This window comes from Gekko japonicus, unplaced genomic scaffold, assembly GCF_001447785.1.
Source record: "Gekko japonicus isolate JY-2015 unplaced genomic scaffold, Gekko_japonicus_V1.1 scaffold2595, whole genome shotgun sequence".
NCBI lineage: Eukaryota > Metazoa > Chordata > Lepidosauria > Squamata > Gekkonidae > Gekko > Gekko japonicus.
In genome coordinates this window covers 139,527-157,312 of record NW_015165320.1, presented here as the reverse complement: position 1 = coordinate 157,312, position 17,786 = coordinate 139,527, and the positions used below count along the sequence as shown (strand labels likewise).

At 41.6% G+C, this 17,786-nt stretch overlaps 1 protein-coding gene across 4 annotated transcripts in view; it reads right to left on the bottom strand.

The window, feature by feature from the left end:
• Window positions 1–7,571: 7,571 nt before the first annotated feature.
• The window catches only part of NPNT (nephronectin), an 89,241-nt gene continuing 79,026 nt past the window's right edge, over window positions 7,572–17,786 (bottom strand). For all 4 annotated transcript variants that reach the window (XM_015410519.1, XM_015410521.1, XM_015410520.1 and 1 more), the window contains 2 exons: window positions 14,449–14,705; window positions 7,572–8,920 (listed from right to left, as the gene is read on the bottom strand). In XM_015410519.1, the coding sequence (XP_015266005.1) occupies window positions 8,825–8,920; window positions 14,449–14,705 (353 nt within the window). In that variant the 3' untranslated portion in view covers window positions 7,572–8,824. The remainder of the gene's footprint in view (window positions 8,921–14,448; window positions 14,706–17,786) is intronic.

The following is a 17,786-nucleotide window of genomic DNA, read 5'->3' as shown; positions in this document are numbered from 1 at the left end:
TTTATCCAGGTACTGGTCCCAGGTTTCTTTTCTAAAGTGAATGCATGTTGGCTCTTTCTCACAAAGAGATGAATGCGTGTACAGGCAGGATGTATGTGCATTCACTGTAATTTGTGAACAGGGCTAATGTGCTAACTACATGACTAAAGGAAGGGGGAGACAGCTATAGCATCCAAGACAAAGATGGATACAGCTTAAGAATACTATTCTGGGGGCACACATGGGGAAATGACATTTTAGCAGAAGAAGAGAGGTAGAGACCCACATTTCCTATGAGATTCCCACATCCTGCCCTCTGTAGGAGCTTATTCTTTTCTTTTCTTGTACCTCAGGCACTGCATATTCCAGCAGCAAGAATATTTTGCTATCTACACTGCATGATTTTAAATTGTGGCACTGGATCTCTTGTGTTTTTGCCTGGAAATCTGCATCCTTTGTGACATCTCAGGGACTGTGGATTATACCACTATGTATAGTTTGCATTGTCTGTTGCTATTATTTAACTGCTTTGTTTCAGGGCTGTTTAGATTTCATCTTAGTTCCAGATTTCTGCAGTCCAAATCCTACTGCACTGCTTATTGGCTGTCCCACCCTGTTGATTGTATTGACTTACACTGTGTAATCCACCTTGAGTCTCAGTGAGAAAGGTAGACTATAAATAATGTGAATAAATAAAAATAAACATTGGCTGCAATCCAACACAGACTTAAGCATGTTTAAACTCATTGAAATCAAAGATCTTAAACTCATTTAACACTGTGTTGGAGTGTGGCCAGTTTTAAATATTGGGGGGGCATGCTATTGCCTGGACATGTTACATCAGAAGGGGGCTTTTAAAACATATATCATAGTTCCTGCATTTATGGACCCTCATATTTTTAAATATATATATATTGTTTTTCTTAAATGGGTTATCAACCATATGTAAAATGCCTGCATGGCCATGTACTCACATATCAGCTCCCAAATAAATCTTCAAATGACCAACCACATTGTTTTATGCTTAAGATGTCTCTTGCTCAGAATCCTTGTGTCAACATCTCTAGTTGATGTGACATACTTCATATGCTGGACTCCCAAACTAGGAATGCTTTCCTTTGTGCCAAGGCTGGATGTTACATACCTTTGTGCACTAGATCACAGCTGATGACACAAGCCATCTGAAAGGGCAATTTGTAAAGAGAGGAGAAAAAGGAAGACAGATTCCACTAATAACTTGCCAAAGGCCCATTACGTACACACATCTTACTGCAGATTTTCAGAGCAGTGAACCTTTAATTTTAACTTCAGATTCTGTGCCCGCCTCATGCACCATTCATTTTCTGCTGGTGTGTTTACTGTGCAGCTACAATTTTAAAAACACACTCTTTAAAATTGGGGTGGAACGTTACTTGTGACATGTGGGGGGTGGGGTCCAAAGGGTTTTTTTTTAATGCAATTGTCCTATCGCAGCTGCACAGTAGCATCCAGTAAGCACCTTCCATTTAAAGTCGTTCAGGTCTTGCACAAGCATTTTAGCGTTAGTTCCTTGAATGAAAGAGAACAGAAAGGAACACAGGCAAAGGGGAAAACCCCAATGTTGAAACTGACAAGACCTTTTAAAAAAAAAATAACAAGCAACTGTGAGACCCATTTTCCATATTGTCGAGCACTAGGGGATTCTGTGCTGTGTTATCAGCCACTGTGAAAAATGGGAGTCAGACCAATTTCCCACAAGTAGCTGCACCGCCCTGCTCTTCCGTTTCCCCCAACTGTAGTCTGCAATTTCCCACTACTTGCTGTGCGGCCACATCTTGACCTGCAGCATCCCGATTTCCCCTGCGACTTCTCAATCCTTGTTTTTTGAGATCGAGAAGATGCGGGGAAAATCGGGGGATGCTGCGGGTCAAAATGTGGCTGTGCAGGAAGTAGTGGGAAATTGACAAATACAATCGGGGGAAGGAAAGAGCGAGGGCGGCGCAGCTGCTTGTGGGAAATTGGTCTCAGACAATCTCATAATATGGGGAAACATGTTGAGTGTACAGAATGCATGGTAGAACCTACTGACACTGACATTGCAAGCTGTGATTGTTGGCAACATGTGTGTATGTGTCTGTGTGTGCCTGTGCAAAGGCAGCTGCAACTCCAGCACACTTTGCACAGGGCTGCAATTTGTATGGGGGAGGAGTCCTCTGGCAGAAGCTTTGGAGAGCTTGTTTTAGTCTTGTGCCACTAAACTGAAAAAAAAATGGGGGGCTACTTTTGCCAATGCCCTAGCACAGCTGCATAGTAATGCTAATTTCCTACAAATTCATGTGGTTTTATCTTTGTGATTCTCTAATTTGATCCTGCACCTGGTCATGATCTTGGCAGTTTTTAAGAGTCTGTTCTGTGTAGATTGCACTCTTCCTCCAAATGGATCATTCTAAAGCTCGGCGGTTTGCAGAAGGTCCATGTGCCTCAGCTACCATTTTAATGTTAGGCTTCCATAAACTGCCAAAATGGTCCCCGCCCAACTTTGTTCACTAAAGCATTAAAGGGGATAATGTTTTTAAAGCTTTAGGCTTCCCATCTCAGTGTCTCTTGCTCTCCTTATATCTCATGTCAATTTCATTCCACACTGAGGATCCCCCCCCTTTGTTTGCATGCAGCACTGAATTGTATTTTATTTTTTTTGCACTGGGGACACAGCTGTTTGCCTCCTCTTTGATCCTTCTTTCAAGTCAATACCAGCAGGGAACGAAACCTTTTAAACCGCCCCCCCCCCATTATTTAAATTCAGCTCAGACTAGTGCCACTTGTCAAAAATATTTTTAAATTTAAAAATGAAAGGGAAATGGAGCTTGTACACTGATGAAGGGGGGAGGATGGCGGAAGGTGCAGAGTGGGTAGAATGACCTTGATGTGGGTGGGGAGTGACTTTCTTTCTTTCTTTCTTTCTTTCTTTCTTTCTTTCTTTCTTTCTTTCTTTCTTTCTTTCTTTCTTTTTTTTCAGATTCAAAACCAATAAGAGTTCTTTATTATATGAGTGACAGGGGTAGAATCTATTCTAACTACCTAAGATGGATAGAGATGCAGGGAAGAGTGCCCCCGCATCCATTGTTCAAAGATGGAGAGAAAATGTGCTCCTTCTATGTGTATGTTTCAAGGGGCAGCAAAAGGGCAGGGGAGAAACCCAAGGGAATCTGTATGCTTTTGAATTATCTCTGTCTTGGAAGTGAAACAAGGGAAAAATAAGCACAAAAACATGACGACCAAAAAGCAAACTGAACACTGAATGGAAGAAAACCAATGCAGAATGACAAAGAAAAACTGATGGACGTGCACAGTGAAAGTGAGGGGAAACAGCCATGCATAATAGGCCAAGGAGAAAGACACCGATGGAAAACAATGGCAAGGAACCGTCACAATCACAGGAAATAATGATGGCATAGCTCAGGCCACAAAGGCTTTTAAAATTCACATTTAGCTCTTTGTGCATTCCCTTGTCAGCCACATCTGCCTCCGGGGTCTGAATGTTCCGATGATTATCTTTTCTTCTGATACCTCTTTGGCTCTCCCCACCACCTTCCTATTTTGCATCAAGTGATCTTATATCTAAAGATGGGTGGTCCAATCCAGTGTTGGAAATTCATGAGCAGAAAGTGGTGATAATACAAGCCACTCAGCAAGTTCTCTCCAGCATTGACAGCTACTGGGTGTTCTTAGATCTCCTGTGAGGGAAGCTAAGAGGTAATGGAGGGCTTACATGTGAAAATACCCCATTGTGCTAGAGTTGTTGTTGTTCAGTCGCACAGTTGAGTCCGACTCTTTGCGACCCCATGGACCAGATCACGCCAGGCCTTCCGGTCTTCCGCCGTCCTCGGAAGTTGGCTCAATTTCATGTTCGTTGCATCTATGACACTGTCTAACCATCTCATCCTTTGCCGTCCCCCGTGGGCTCTTGCAATAACCCAAAGGAGCAGCTGCTGCCATGTCCTAGTAACATTTTTCTGCAAGCTTGCAAGGAGGAGGAAATGGCCATCCTATGGGGGTAAACATAAACCTGAAACAAAGCACATTTTGACACTTTAGCAGTAACAATTCAGTAGCACCATTAAAAGGAGAACTTTGCATTTCTACAGGTCAAGGGGGTACAGTTATAAGGAGGGAAGAATATGATTTAAGGTACACAGGAAATTTTTATGATAACTCACTATATTTTTCCACTATAGGAACAATAAATTGTATTAAGGTGGTCACGTATGTTTATGGTCAAAACTAGATGAGTGACAACACATTCCTCTGTCTTTCAAACACATGAATATATTGATACAGCACTGGATATAATTTATTTCTATAGCTACTATGAAAAACAAGGTACACAAGTACTTCTTTTACAACTTAGTTTTAGATTAAGGCATGAATGATGTATTAAAATATGTTAACTAACTACCCTCAACTACCCTCACACATTGCTTTGTGTGCAAAGTGATAAATCTGCAGATCTTTTTCCTGCACTCAAGTGAGTGGAGGAGGCTGCATGTGCTAACCTCCACATGTTTCCTGGAGCATATGGAGGGCTCGAGATTTGGGTAGCAGCTTGTGGACTTTCCTTTCACCATCAGACACATCCACAACTGAGGGTCCTTTCGGCTTTGGCCCAGCCGCTTCACTCTTTCTGGGGTTACTTGTACTTGTCCTCTGCTCTTCCTCAGTAGCATATTGGACACCTTCCGACCTGAGGGGCTCATCTTCCGGCGTCATATCTTTTAGCCTTTTGATACTGTCCATGGGGTTTTCTTGGCAAACATACTGGAGTGGGTTGCCATTTCCTTCTCCAGGTGGATCACGCTTGGTCTGAGTTCTCTGCTGTGGCCTGTCCGTCTTGGGTGGCCCTTCACGGCATAGCCCACAGCTTCATTGAACTGCGCAAGCCCCCTCGCCACGACAAGGCATTCCTCCCAAAAATGTATTAGGCATTGGGTAAAATTATAGGTATGCTAATACTAACTATATCTATATTTTGGGCACCTTCAATCTATATTGCACTACTTTATAAAAATCCAAGTGGGGAGCCTGCAAGGACTTGTAGGGCAGCTCATTTTCTCATCTATCCCCCTCCCCATGCAAACAGAACAATAACATCACAAACCACCAGAGCAAAGGGTAAATGAAATTTCTCATGCGTGCAGAAGAGGGGTGCACATAATACTTATAACCCAGGACTCCAGGTGCCTTTGCGACACAGTGCTTGTTTACACCTGTACAACTGGGTGTCTACAGATTACTGTATGCTTAATGACCGACAGCTAAATATGAAAATTAACTCAATTGAAAAGCTTTTTTTAAGGTGTTGTGAAGCAGAAAGAAGCTACATCTGTGTAGTGTAATATTTGGGACTGCCCATCCATTGCTGTGGATTAACATCTCCTAAGTCCAACCTTCCAGAGGATGAACCCATGAAAATTAACACAGTATAACAGGGAAGAACTGCTATATAATTTCCCCCATTGTAGGATGAAACCTCTAAATGAATATAATAAGATACTGAGGGATCTTTCTGTGTATAGCTGTTAAAGCATCTTAAACGATGTCACAAGCCACTAGTGTATTGAGCTTTGTTTCCACATTTGCTTTGTTTCCACACTCTCTAGATGCAGCAAACATGGCCTTTTGGCCTCTGTGTTTGGTTTAGTCCCTTGAGGAATCCAGCCACACAGTTAATGATGCACATCAAAGAAACAGGAAACAACTGACTATCCAGTGGTGGTTACTTAACCCTTTTTTGGCTTAAGTCCTACCTCTGTTAAAAATGGGAATAAGATTATGCCAACTTTAGGAATGTTTCTAAAATTCAGTTTATTTAATTCAGAGAATGGCTGCAACCTTAATAACCATGTATTTGTTAACTGAACTGTGTTCACTGTTACTTTTACAAGCAAACCGAAAAACCAACTGACAATCTGGATTGATGTCCATATATTTACAAAGATTTATTTTGAGTCAGTTTAGGGAGAGAAGATAACAGTTCTTTAAAAGCACATTAAATTATTAGCCACCAGTAAGATGTCCTACAGTACGTTTGATAATGTGTTCCATTTGAACTTAGTGCAATATAGTCTTGATGGCACAACACAAGAGTATATTCTTCAAGAAGCAGCTGTACCAGTCTCCCCCCTACCCCTCCACCCCGGTGCTCACTGCAGCTTTGCTGTGGGGAGAGTTAAGGGATTTATATTGTGGATTCAGCAAGGGAGGAAAGGAATTCCCCTGAATCACTTCCTCAGTCTTCAAAGCTGCCACATGTTCTACCATATTTTTTAAAGTTGAGAGAGATCCTACTCACATATCTCCCTCGCATACCTAGTTTGGCCCTAAGACTACAATACAGAACATGAACTTCTGATGGCAAGATCATTTGCCTTCTTGGGCCCAAGAAATACTACACATTTTAATACTGCCAGTATATTATTAAGTCCATGAAAATGACTTTCTGCCATCTGGAAAACACATAGCTAGCTTCTTGTAACAATATGGACTTTTTAATTTCATCCTTCCCTCAACTCAAACCAGTGGTCAAGGCTCTGTGAACAGGCTTGCCTGTTGTCCCTTAGTTCAAAGAACAGTTCCTTATTTCAGATTAAAATGTAGAGTTCCTACATTTTATAAAATGCACCACAACTGCAAAAAAGCAAATTTAATACATTACAAGAACTGTCTATTCTAATAAAATATAGCTCACGCTCAGTCAAATGTAAGACATCCTTTCCTCATGATCTTGTCCGTTCCCTTCAGGGGGAAACTGCTTTTGTAAATGTGTGATTAATTCAAATCAGATTATGATGATGATGCAGTGTATTAGAGGGAAAAGTAGATAGTTCCAGAGTCCAAGGTGTGTGGGTAAGCATTTATGAGAAACTAAAGGAATCTGAATTTGTCGTTGATATGGTGTCAGACAGAAGACTGAGGTGGACTATGTTCTTTGATTTCAGTCAGATAAATTTCATAGACAACACATTGAGCTAACAACACTCACAAATTATTGGCTTAAATACAAAACAATAATAAACTGGGTCTAATATTTCAGCACAATTCTGCAAATATCAATCACAACTAATTCTTAGAGAAATCAAGTGGACTTTGGCTAGGTGCAACTAAGTCCTGTTCATTTGCTTTCAACAGAAAGGAGCCATGGCTAATTTTTGCAGGACACTGCCCATTGTCTTTCATCTGCGCTGTAAAGTTTTAACATTGTGCCACTGCAATGAATCAATGTTCAACTGCAGCTATACCTAAATAAATCTTAAAATATAAAGATGGAATTTGGTCTAAAGAAACTTATTAAAATGAAAATAAATCTATTTTCACCATTTCAAATAGTGCCCGGACCAGAGAAATTCAGCATGCCTCAAATGAGTTGTACAATTTTTCATTACAAAACTTAACTGGATTGAAATCAGTCAAAGCCACATGTACATAAGAGGGAGAACTCTGCAGGCATCTGCTGTTGTTTCTGATATTTGAAAAAGCAACTGAGAGGCTCGAATCAAAACTTTAAGCTCTCCTGGGTGCACCCTTATCACCACAACCTTGGATAATAACAACATGATGGAGCTGATCAATACGATCCAGATCATGAAATTATTAACTCTGTGAAGGGTTCACTGCCGCTGAGAAGCAGAGCAAGGGAAGTTGCACGGTTGTATGGCTACTCCCTACTGCTACTTTCTGTAACAACAGAAGTCCAGTCTCATTCTGCTCATGCAGCTCAGATCACCTGTGGAAAGATGTTGTCAAAGCAGACCAAAGCAAAAAGGCGGCAGTGATGTATACAGCCCAAAACAACAGCTGGATGTCTGCCTACTGCAGCCCATATTCAAAGTGGCCCGTTCTTGGCCCAGAAGAGTTCATTTGCCTTTAACATCTGCTGGGAAGCCACAGAGCTCTCCTTGCCATGTGGCTATTAAAATCAAAAAAAGCACCCTGTTAGTCCAGGATTTGACATGGTTTCCTATTAGGAGTGATTCCTCCCATCAGACAGAAGACCAGTAGGGTTGAATAAACCAAAGTTAGCATCTAGCTTGCCATTGCATTCATGTGTATATAACGAAGATTCTGCCTTTGTTGATCAGTCACTTTGCAAGCATATAAAATAATCTGGTGTTTTTTGTGACAAAAAAAGCCATTAGCTACTAGCAAGGTGACAAGAGGTTGTGATGAGGCGACTCCCTCCACAGCTCTCAGTGGTTGTAGGTTCTAGTCTAGGCTGGGCATGCACAGCTGCCATTTATTTTGCACCTAGATTTTGTAAATACACAACACGTATAAATACATCAATCATACACATTTATACACAACACAGCACTACCAATATTAAGGGATGCAGTGCCTACTCTATCATAACTGTCTCTTGATAATAAGCAATAAATGCTATTTTATTTATATATATATATAAACACACCCTTCTTTAAAAGTGGCAGTAGAACAACCAAAGCTTAAGTCTAAGCCTGAGTTAGTTTCAGTTGGTAGAGGTGAACCAGTTCCACTGTATGGTCAGCAAAATAGAAAACACATGAATGAAACTGCCGAATGTGCCAAAGACTCCTTTTTTATGACGCCTTCTTCTTCACGAAGAACATGGATATCCTTTTCACATGTACAATGTGAACAGGAAAACTGTTAATGGAAATACCCAAATATCACTTTGCCCTTTCAAAAAAAAAAAAATTGCCTTATTCAGATGGAGCTTCAATGGATCTCACAAAAGCACACTAATGAGAGAAGTCGTCGTCGACCCACTGGCCCTCCCACCTAGGAGGCATGGGGAAATACAAGCACGTCCTTTGCCAGTCTGTCTGTACCACTAGTGGTCTTGGGAACAATGGCCTCTCCTCAAACTCACATCGTCCAATCCGATCTCACCGGTTCTTCCTTTTCCTTTCTCACCTTTAAAAATGACCTGGAGAAAGAAGGGTTGAAAGAAGGTTAAGTGGTAACCATGAACACACAGTGTTCCCAGAACTTAGAACCAAAACGGCCTCATTCTTTCTGCAGGTTCCCAGCACAAATCCCAGGAGACCTGTATCCCTGGCTTTATCACTTTGCCCTTTCAACGAACCTTTTAGAGACCAAGTGCCCAAACTGCGACCCAAAACCCACTTATTTATTGCAAAGTGCCAACACGGTAATTTAACCTGAATACTGAGGTTTTACTTTAGAAAAAAACAACTCATACATTAACTTAAGATGATCCAAACAAAGTACGGAAAGCAATCCCAAATGCTTTCATTTACTTAAAATTATTTGGCAGAGAATTCGACACTTTAATGATGGTCTGGGCCTGGCTGGGGCGATGGCACGCGTGCCCACAGAGAGGGCTCTGAGTGCCACCTCTGGCCCCCGTGCCATAGGTTCGCCACCACTGGCCTAGGATGGCACACACACTGATTGTTTTAAATAATGGTTTCACATCTGCTTTCCTCCCCATAGTTTATTATTATTTTCTTTATTTTTAAAGTGTAGCAATATGCACACAAGTGCCCAGGGATAAAGAAACTGCAGCAGCTGATATGAAATGCAGTCGTTTATGAGGACTACTCTTTCAAATTAATTTTTAAGTGCCCTTGTATGGTCCTCCATTTTATTTTTTGCCATCAAGTCACCACTGACTTACGGCAACCCCGTTGTGTTTTCAAGGCAAGAGACGTTCAGAGGTGGTTTGCCACTGCCTGCCTCTGCACAGCAGCCCTGGACTTCCTTGGTGGTCTACCCAAGTACTTCCCGGGGCTAACCTCGCTTAGCTTCCAAGATCTGACGAGATCGGGCTAGCCTGATAAATCCAGGTCAGGGCCCTCTTTTTAAAATTTAGATGTTGTTATCCATGGCTCTTGGGTAATGGATTGACACAATTTCCAGTTTAATAAATCAATAATGGCAGAGGGGCAATATCCTGTTTTCCTCTTATTGCCCTGTGGATGCAAAGGTCTTCACAGTGGCAATGGAACCTCCACACGGAGATGTCCTCCAAGATTTCATCTCCTGCCGGCTATTCCCCGCCCTCTTGCCATCAGCAGGCTTTTTGCTGTGCTTTTATTTTCCAGTAGGTATCACTACAACCACTACTGATATATTTTTTGCCAAAAAGCCCACCAAAGGTGAGTGCGGAAAAATGGCAAGCGGGAGGTGTTAGACATTGGAGGGGAGATGTGGCACCTTCCCATCCACCTCTTCCCCAGACCCATGTTCAGCATAGTCTTCCAGGAGAGGCTGTACCAAAGCAGATGTGGGGGAACCCTGCAGCAGGGGGGAAACGATCGTGTAAAAGCCAAAATACAAACCACTGTGGTTTGGATGAGTGGCACGGATCCAATTATTCCCTTCTGCTAAGTGAGGAGTCTTGCTCCAGTGACTTTTTCCTCTAGACCAATTATTCCTTTCCAGTAGATAGAACAAGACTCCACACTTAGCTGAAAGGGGTCATTGGATCCAGCATTAAATATATGCAACAGATAAATACAAAAACGTTTTTAAAAAAACAAACCTTAAAATCAACTCAACAGTAAAAAAACAACATAAATTAGTAATTTTAGTACAGATTGCAGCTAGGGAGAGAGAGAAAAAATGATACTAAAAGGAAACACATACATATACGGAAACCTGAGTTTGCCTGAGCACAGAAAACCATTTACAAGTCTTGAAGAAAACAAGAGCATCACAGTAATTGAATACTTTGGCATACATATACTTAGAAGAGTATATTTGTATTCTTAAACGTAACAGTTTGCTAATGCTGCCTTCTACCAGAATCTGCTAACTATTGAAATCTGTTGTATACTTCCAATAGTTTTCTCAGGAAGGATCTTTACTATCAGAAACATTTATCATCATCTGCTAAGTATGTTTTTTTAAGTATGATGGCTCCTTTTTGTTTTGTGATAGTGGCATCTGGAGACATTCTGTTTCACTGAGACATTCACTTCCTGCAAAAACTAATTATTCCCAACAGTGATCAAGTGGAAAGTCATTTCTGAAGCAGGATGGGAATTGTATCCATGATAGGGCAACACATGGCTCGCAGACAGCCATGTGTGCCTGTTAAAACTGAAAAACTTATTTTAATGCAACATCCTTGCATGATAAAAATACTTTAAGAGTTTAAAAGAATCCATAGTAGGTGAATTCATCCCAAGTGCAGCTCACCGTAAGTGCAGCTCAATCGTCCCTTCTTACAAGGTTATGTTTATCTTGCTTTACCAATTCATGAAGAGCTGAGATTGATCAATGCCTGCTATCATGGGATCATTTAGTCTTGACTTAATCCTGATTTCATCTGTTCTCTGCCATGTAAGGATGCCAAGTCTCCCCTGGCCTGTGGCCGGGGGCAGGGGGGCAGAGTTGCCTGGCTCCAGGTTGGTAAATTCCTGGATATTTAGTGGGGGAGGCTGGGGAGGACCGGGCCCTCAGTCGGGTACTATGACATAGAGCCCACCCTCCAAAGCATCCGTTTTCTCCAGGGGAACTGATCTCTGAAGATGTGCTGTAATTCCGGAAGATCCCCAGGCCCCGCTTAGAGGCTCACATCCCTACTGTCATGTAATGTAACACCATGTAACACATCCATGTCTTCAAATGCTGGACCTTCCAAGCCTCACTTTGTAGTATACCTCTCCCTGCCATACACCCTTCTTCTGTTTGTGCCTATGAGTTGTAGCCAAACATCAAAGTATTTAGTGGCATTTTAAAGGCAAATACATTCGTTGTGGCTTTTGTAAGACAGAGGCTGCTTTGTTGGCTATTTCACCCTGCTCTAATATAATAAGAACATAAGAAGAGCCCTGCTGGATCAGACCAAAAGTCTCTCTAGTCCAGCATCAGCCTTAAGTAGTGCCCAACCAGTTGCTCTGTACAGCCAACAACAGGGCATAGAGGCTGAGGCTTTCCACTGATGTTGCCTCCTGGCTCTGGAATCCAGAGGATTAGTGCCTGTGAATGTGGAGGTTCCCCTCAGCCACCATGGCTAGTAGCCATTGATAGACATCCTCTATTAATCTATCCAATCTCCTTTTAAAGCTGGTTATTTCTGTGGCCATCACTATATCCTCTGGTAGCAAATTCCACATTTTAATCAGTCTCTGTATCAAGTAGTGTTTCCTTTTGTTTGTCCTGAACCTACTGCCCATCAGCTTCATCAGATGCCCTCAAGTTCTAGTATTTGGAAGAGGGACAAAAATGTATCTTTGTTAACTCTCTCCACCCCCTGTATAATTTTCTAAACTGAAAAATTTCAGACTCTTCAGCCATTCCTCATCAGGAAGGCACACTATACTTTATGCACCTGACAAAGCTTATGCTACAATAAATGCCTTTGATTTTAAGGTGCCATTAAGCCTTTTGTTGTTCGGGGCTCCAACCAAGTAATATGTCTATCCTTCTGACTTTTTCACTTGCTGTCACTCCAGCCAATTTGCCTGTGAGCACAGAGATGCAATTCCATGATCCTCTTGTAAATTCTGTGCAAATGAGATTCATTAGAATATACAGTATTCAGAGTATATGCTGCCTTATATTACGTTAATGTTCCCTTTGGTGCTAAACAGACTACTATGTAGGGTTGCCAGGTCCCTTCGCTGTGCTGGCAGGGGGATTTGGGGGGTGTTCCAGGGGTGAGCAAAGATGTCAGTGTGTTGGTGACACTCTGTTTTTTGGGCAAAACTCTATGGTAAAAATGGCCTCAAACCACAGAGTTTTGCCCAAAAAGTTTAGTAGAGCACTTCTGGGTGACGTCAGCGTGTCGTGCACAGCACTGGGGGAATTTCCTCCTGCCTGCCAGCTGGCTGGTGGCGGGCAGGAGCCCACAAAAGCAGGGGATCCCCCGCCCCCACCTGGGGAATGGTATCCCTACTACTGTGGGCTGCAAGTACAAATGAGTGGAGGAACAGGAGGCAAACTTAACAAATAAAAACCATTTGACACAAGATGGAAGTAATTTTATATAATTTTTAAAAATATTACTATTGAGCTATTTCAGCTTGTCTAACTGCTATTTTCTCCCTAATTTTAACATTAAATAAAACTTTCCATCCAGGTTCACTTGTCTGAGACATATCTTCATAATAATATCCTTAACCTTCATATATCACTTATAGAATGTTCAGAGCACTTTATGTACATTGTCTTGTTGTAGAAGTGGATCCTTCCCGAATCCTACCACACTAGTGGACAAAGTTTGAAGCCTTCCTCCACAATGAGGAGTCTTCCCCCAAATTAAGTGGCTCTTCCTCCAAAGGAAAAAAAAACTTCAAAGTTTGTTTAGTAGAGTAGTCGGATGAGGTAGACTCCTTTTAGGATTACCATCCCCCCCCCATCATAGATAGAGGATAAAAGGGGGCGTGAGATCAGAGCACAGGCAAGTTTAAAATCAGGAGCTCCCAATATTGTATCTCAGGCTGTTAAGAGGCAAATACCATGATGTGAAAAAGACCATGGGCTTTTGTCAGTCTGTAAATTGCACACCTTGATGCTGACTGGAGAAATGCAAGAACAGCAGGGGTGCTTCCAACTCCACATAGTTTCACTAATCTCAGCCTAGCTCCTCACAATGTTGTGTGTGTTATGCGCTATCAAGTCACTTCCGACTTAACAGTGACCCTATAAAGTAGTGACCTCCGCAGCATCCTATTGTTAGCAGCCTTGCTCAGGGCTTGCAAAGGGAGGGGCCCTCCTGGCTTCCTTTATTGGGTCAGCCCATCTCCTGTTGGGCTGCTCTTCTTTTCTTATTATCTTCCACCTCTCCTAGCATTATTGTCGTTCCCACAGCGTTACTAGATGGTGCATTAAAGGCCACAATTCCCTCTCCTTTTAAAACTCTAACAACTGTGCAAAGTTGTTTTCAATATGGCAAAAATCATCAAGGGTTGCTCTCTTCTCCCTTCACTGGGCAATTCATGCTCTCTTTTTAAAAACTGAGATCTCTAGGATTCAGAGATCCTGATACACAGTGAGCAGTGGAATGGTCACTGCTGGGGGACTGGGGCACAGAACCTACCATTTGGAAGTCCCTTTGCTACTGCACTGTGTCAGAGGCCCCAACAGCAATGGGAAACTAAACAAGCCTGTCCCCATGTGGAGAAGACCCCTAAAGTGACTTCCCAAAAAAATCAGAGAACAGATGGTGTATTGCTTGGATATATCATTGTTATTTCTGAAGAGTGTTAGTTAAGAGAGTGGAAATGACGACACAAAGATAATACATACAACAGATCTGAGGTGCCAGATGAAGTATGAATTTTTGGAGTATGTTATAAAAAAGTGCAAAGCAGATAGTCTACTTGAAGACACCTCAAGTTCACCATCCAAGAATCGTAGGTATTTAAAATTGCTGGTCACCCCTAACATATTTATAGCTTAACAAATGATAATAGTACCCAGGAACTAAATTGTACTAACGCTCTACTTTCTTCATATCGTGCATCCCAATATGGTACTCACACTTTTGATGCCAGATCCTTGCAAGGTAATCTGTGTTTGCCGCCAGCCATGACCACTGTTCCTCCCCCAAATTGCTGGACCGTGAGCACCGATCTTTCTCACAAAGACTTGGAGCAATCCTGAATGCAGCCCAGACACTTTATGCCTGAAGGACAGGCACAGATTCCCCAGATGAGCTAAATGGCCAAGAGGAAGAACCAAGCGTGCAACTCGTCCTGCTTTGCCTTTGGGCTCTGAGATAGATAAATACTGTCCGCCTGTTAAAAACAGAAAACATCTGTTTCGTTCTTATCATTATCATTCTTAGCATTTTTCTTTAGTTTAAAACATGAAATTTATCACTGGCATACCAACTGTCATTCTGATACTTTAGCAGGGATGGGAAAGCTACATTGGGTTAGGAGTTGTCTTCTGCTGCTTAGAAAGTATACATATCAGTTGTCGGGAGATGGGGGGAAAAGGGATGCCTTAAGACAGTTACTGCCTGCTCCTATCAGATAGTCATCTCACCGACTCTGGCCACAAGTCAATGTGCACTGGATTACAGCACACGATTTTTAAAAGGACCATGCATGTAAAATAAACAAACCCAAAATCCTCAAACATGGAATAAGGCACCAGCTCTTTCCACTGCCTCTACACACTGCCATAACGTTACAGTGCTGCCAGACATGTGGGATTTATTCAAAGTCATTTGTGTGCCTCTTCCTTTCTGCGAAGTTATCTGCTTAAAAGCCATCATCCGCTAAATGAAAACCAGAAGACTGGCACCGTCTAGAATAGCCAAAAATCAAAAGGGTGTATAATACCAATAAGCTTTTTCACTGATCCTTTCATGTATGAAGTCAAAACTCTGATAAACGGGATCTCCATGCTTTATAAACATCCCATTGGTATACTAATGAGGAGTTCTTTATTTTCAGCTTCTTTTATTAGGTGTTCTAAAGTCAGAAAAATACCCAAGAGGAGAAGTATTTTTTATGAAAAGCAAAAAACACACATAAAAAACTGGTGCCCTAATCCAGCAAGAGATGTATGGTGCAGTATTTGGCATGCACTGGCAATGCGTATCTAGATGTAAATCTTCATTTCCAATTGCAAATACTCTTTGAGCCAATTAAACTGGCTAGATGCATCTTTTGATGAAAATGAGACTAAGCATTCGGATCCAGAGATGCCAGATGTTCTCACGACTAACTGCTCTTGACTACAGTTGCTTAAGGGTCTGCATCTTTCCAGACTAAAATGTGCTGCCCCTGTTACACTAGTGTTAGGACAAAGGGATCGAGAAGAGTTCACTGTTGGTTAAAGATAGCTGAGCAAAAGAAATCAATATGCAAAGAACTGATTTTTGGACCGAATGTCTACATACTGTTAAGACATCTCTGCATGGTCTTTTCCATTTGAGAAGGACTTTTACTTTATTCTCTGATCTTATGACTACAGTCTTGAGCAACAGCAGTTCAGCAACAAAGCAACAGTAAAAGAAATAACATCATCTGAGAGGGAGGCTACAAGCAGATTATACTTCAAAAAATCTGCATGCATATCAAAAACAAGAGATAGTAAATGAAAATCAAGAAGCCAAGCTAACCTTAAATTCCAAATCAAAAATCTGGCCAGCTACTAATAAAATTCCCAACCATTTTTTTAAAAAAGCCCTCCTAGATAATACTGTCTTGTCTAAAACTGTGATTTTAAAAAGTAATTCTGTATTCACCATTTTTCAGAAAGGAAAGGACAGAACAGGAAAGGAAAGGATGAATTTTTCATGGATTTCCCAGAACAGCACAAAGGTGGTACAACTATTAAACATCCAACTGAAAAGATATATAACTGCTGTGATGTTTAGCAACATTCCCCACTGGAAAATCTCCATGTCATCCCTATGTCTCTGAGTCTGGCTGATGGTTCCAATGACTTATCTAATCTCTATTATCAGGGAGCAAGAACCTTTTACATTCCAATATACATCCAAAGCTTTGCTCTCAAAATAGAGTCTTCGATCCAGTGATGAACCAGCAGAAACATAAACAGACTTTTTGCAATTTATTTTATTTACAGTGTTTCTGTGCTGCCACTCCAGAAACCTGCCCAGTGTGGCTCACAAAATAAAAAGACTAAAAACAAAACATTAAAAAATAAAATCCAGCATTACAAATAGCCCAGCCCAACTTATAAAAACATAGATCATAAAAACAGACTACAGTCAGCCAAAAACAATAGATTTCAAGCTAAAATACTGCTAACAATATTCTGTTTGTGCAAGATCTTGTGCAGCACCTACCCCTTTTCTCCCTATAGACTGCAGTGTCCAGAAATTGGTTTCACAAGGTCTTGTGCAAGTGGAAATACAGACAAGGATACAATATGTTTGACTTGGTGCAAGCCGCTACTGTAGGCTTTTTCTTGCATTTCCGCTGGTGCAAGAGCTCTAGCATAACGGGAAAGTTTGCAATGGATTCAACCCAGGGTGTGAGAGAGACAGAGACAGCAATCCTAAGTAGGTCTGCTTAGAAGCAAGTCCCGTTTAATTTAAATGAGGATTACTCCCAGGAAAGTGTTTTTAGGATTGCAACCAGAGTGACTGGTTTCCAGGTTCTTTTGTTTCTAATCTCCCTGTGTTTTTCACAGTAATCTGTCTGCAGCATTGGCAATAAATGCAGAAAGAAACAAGGACCTGATGTTTGATTCACAAAGGTGCCTTCTTGGGCACATACACCTAGCAAAATGCCAGTAGAGAGGTTTCACATGGCATGGGGATCATGTGTTTCCCCATATCGAAATGTTTTCTTTGTAGAAAATATGTAACAAGCTGCATCGCTGTCTGGCAAAACCCTAGTACAGGTAGGCTTGTGAATGTGTTTCTCCCAAGGTAAAGCTATTTACCTTATACACATGTAACCCTGCAGGTTTGGCCCTCTATTGGAGTTTGTGGGGAAGGTTTTTTTGTCCCTGTGGAGGAGCTATAGGACAGGGCTGAGGAAAAGGACAGTCCTGAGAGAAAAAGGAGTTCTGAAGGGGGGAAAAGGAGAGATATCTGAGGTACTGCTTTCCCCATCGCTTCATTTCCATGCTTGGAAAAGCCTGCTGGTTTTCAAGACACAGATGAATTTTGGAATCCCTAAGTAAAGATATGGTTTTAGCAAACAAGTAGTACAACTGATGAAGCTGCTCTGCTTAGACATGAGCTCCTTGCCATTACAATTCCTGCAGTCAGCAGATGAATATTCTTAGAGATAACTTCCAGCCTCTGTCTAGAAAGGCATATCCATAGCTTGCACATCCTTGATGGACATTTCCTGCCTGTGGAACCTCTTTTCCTGGCAGAGATTCAA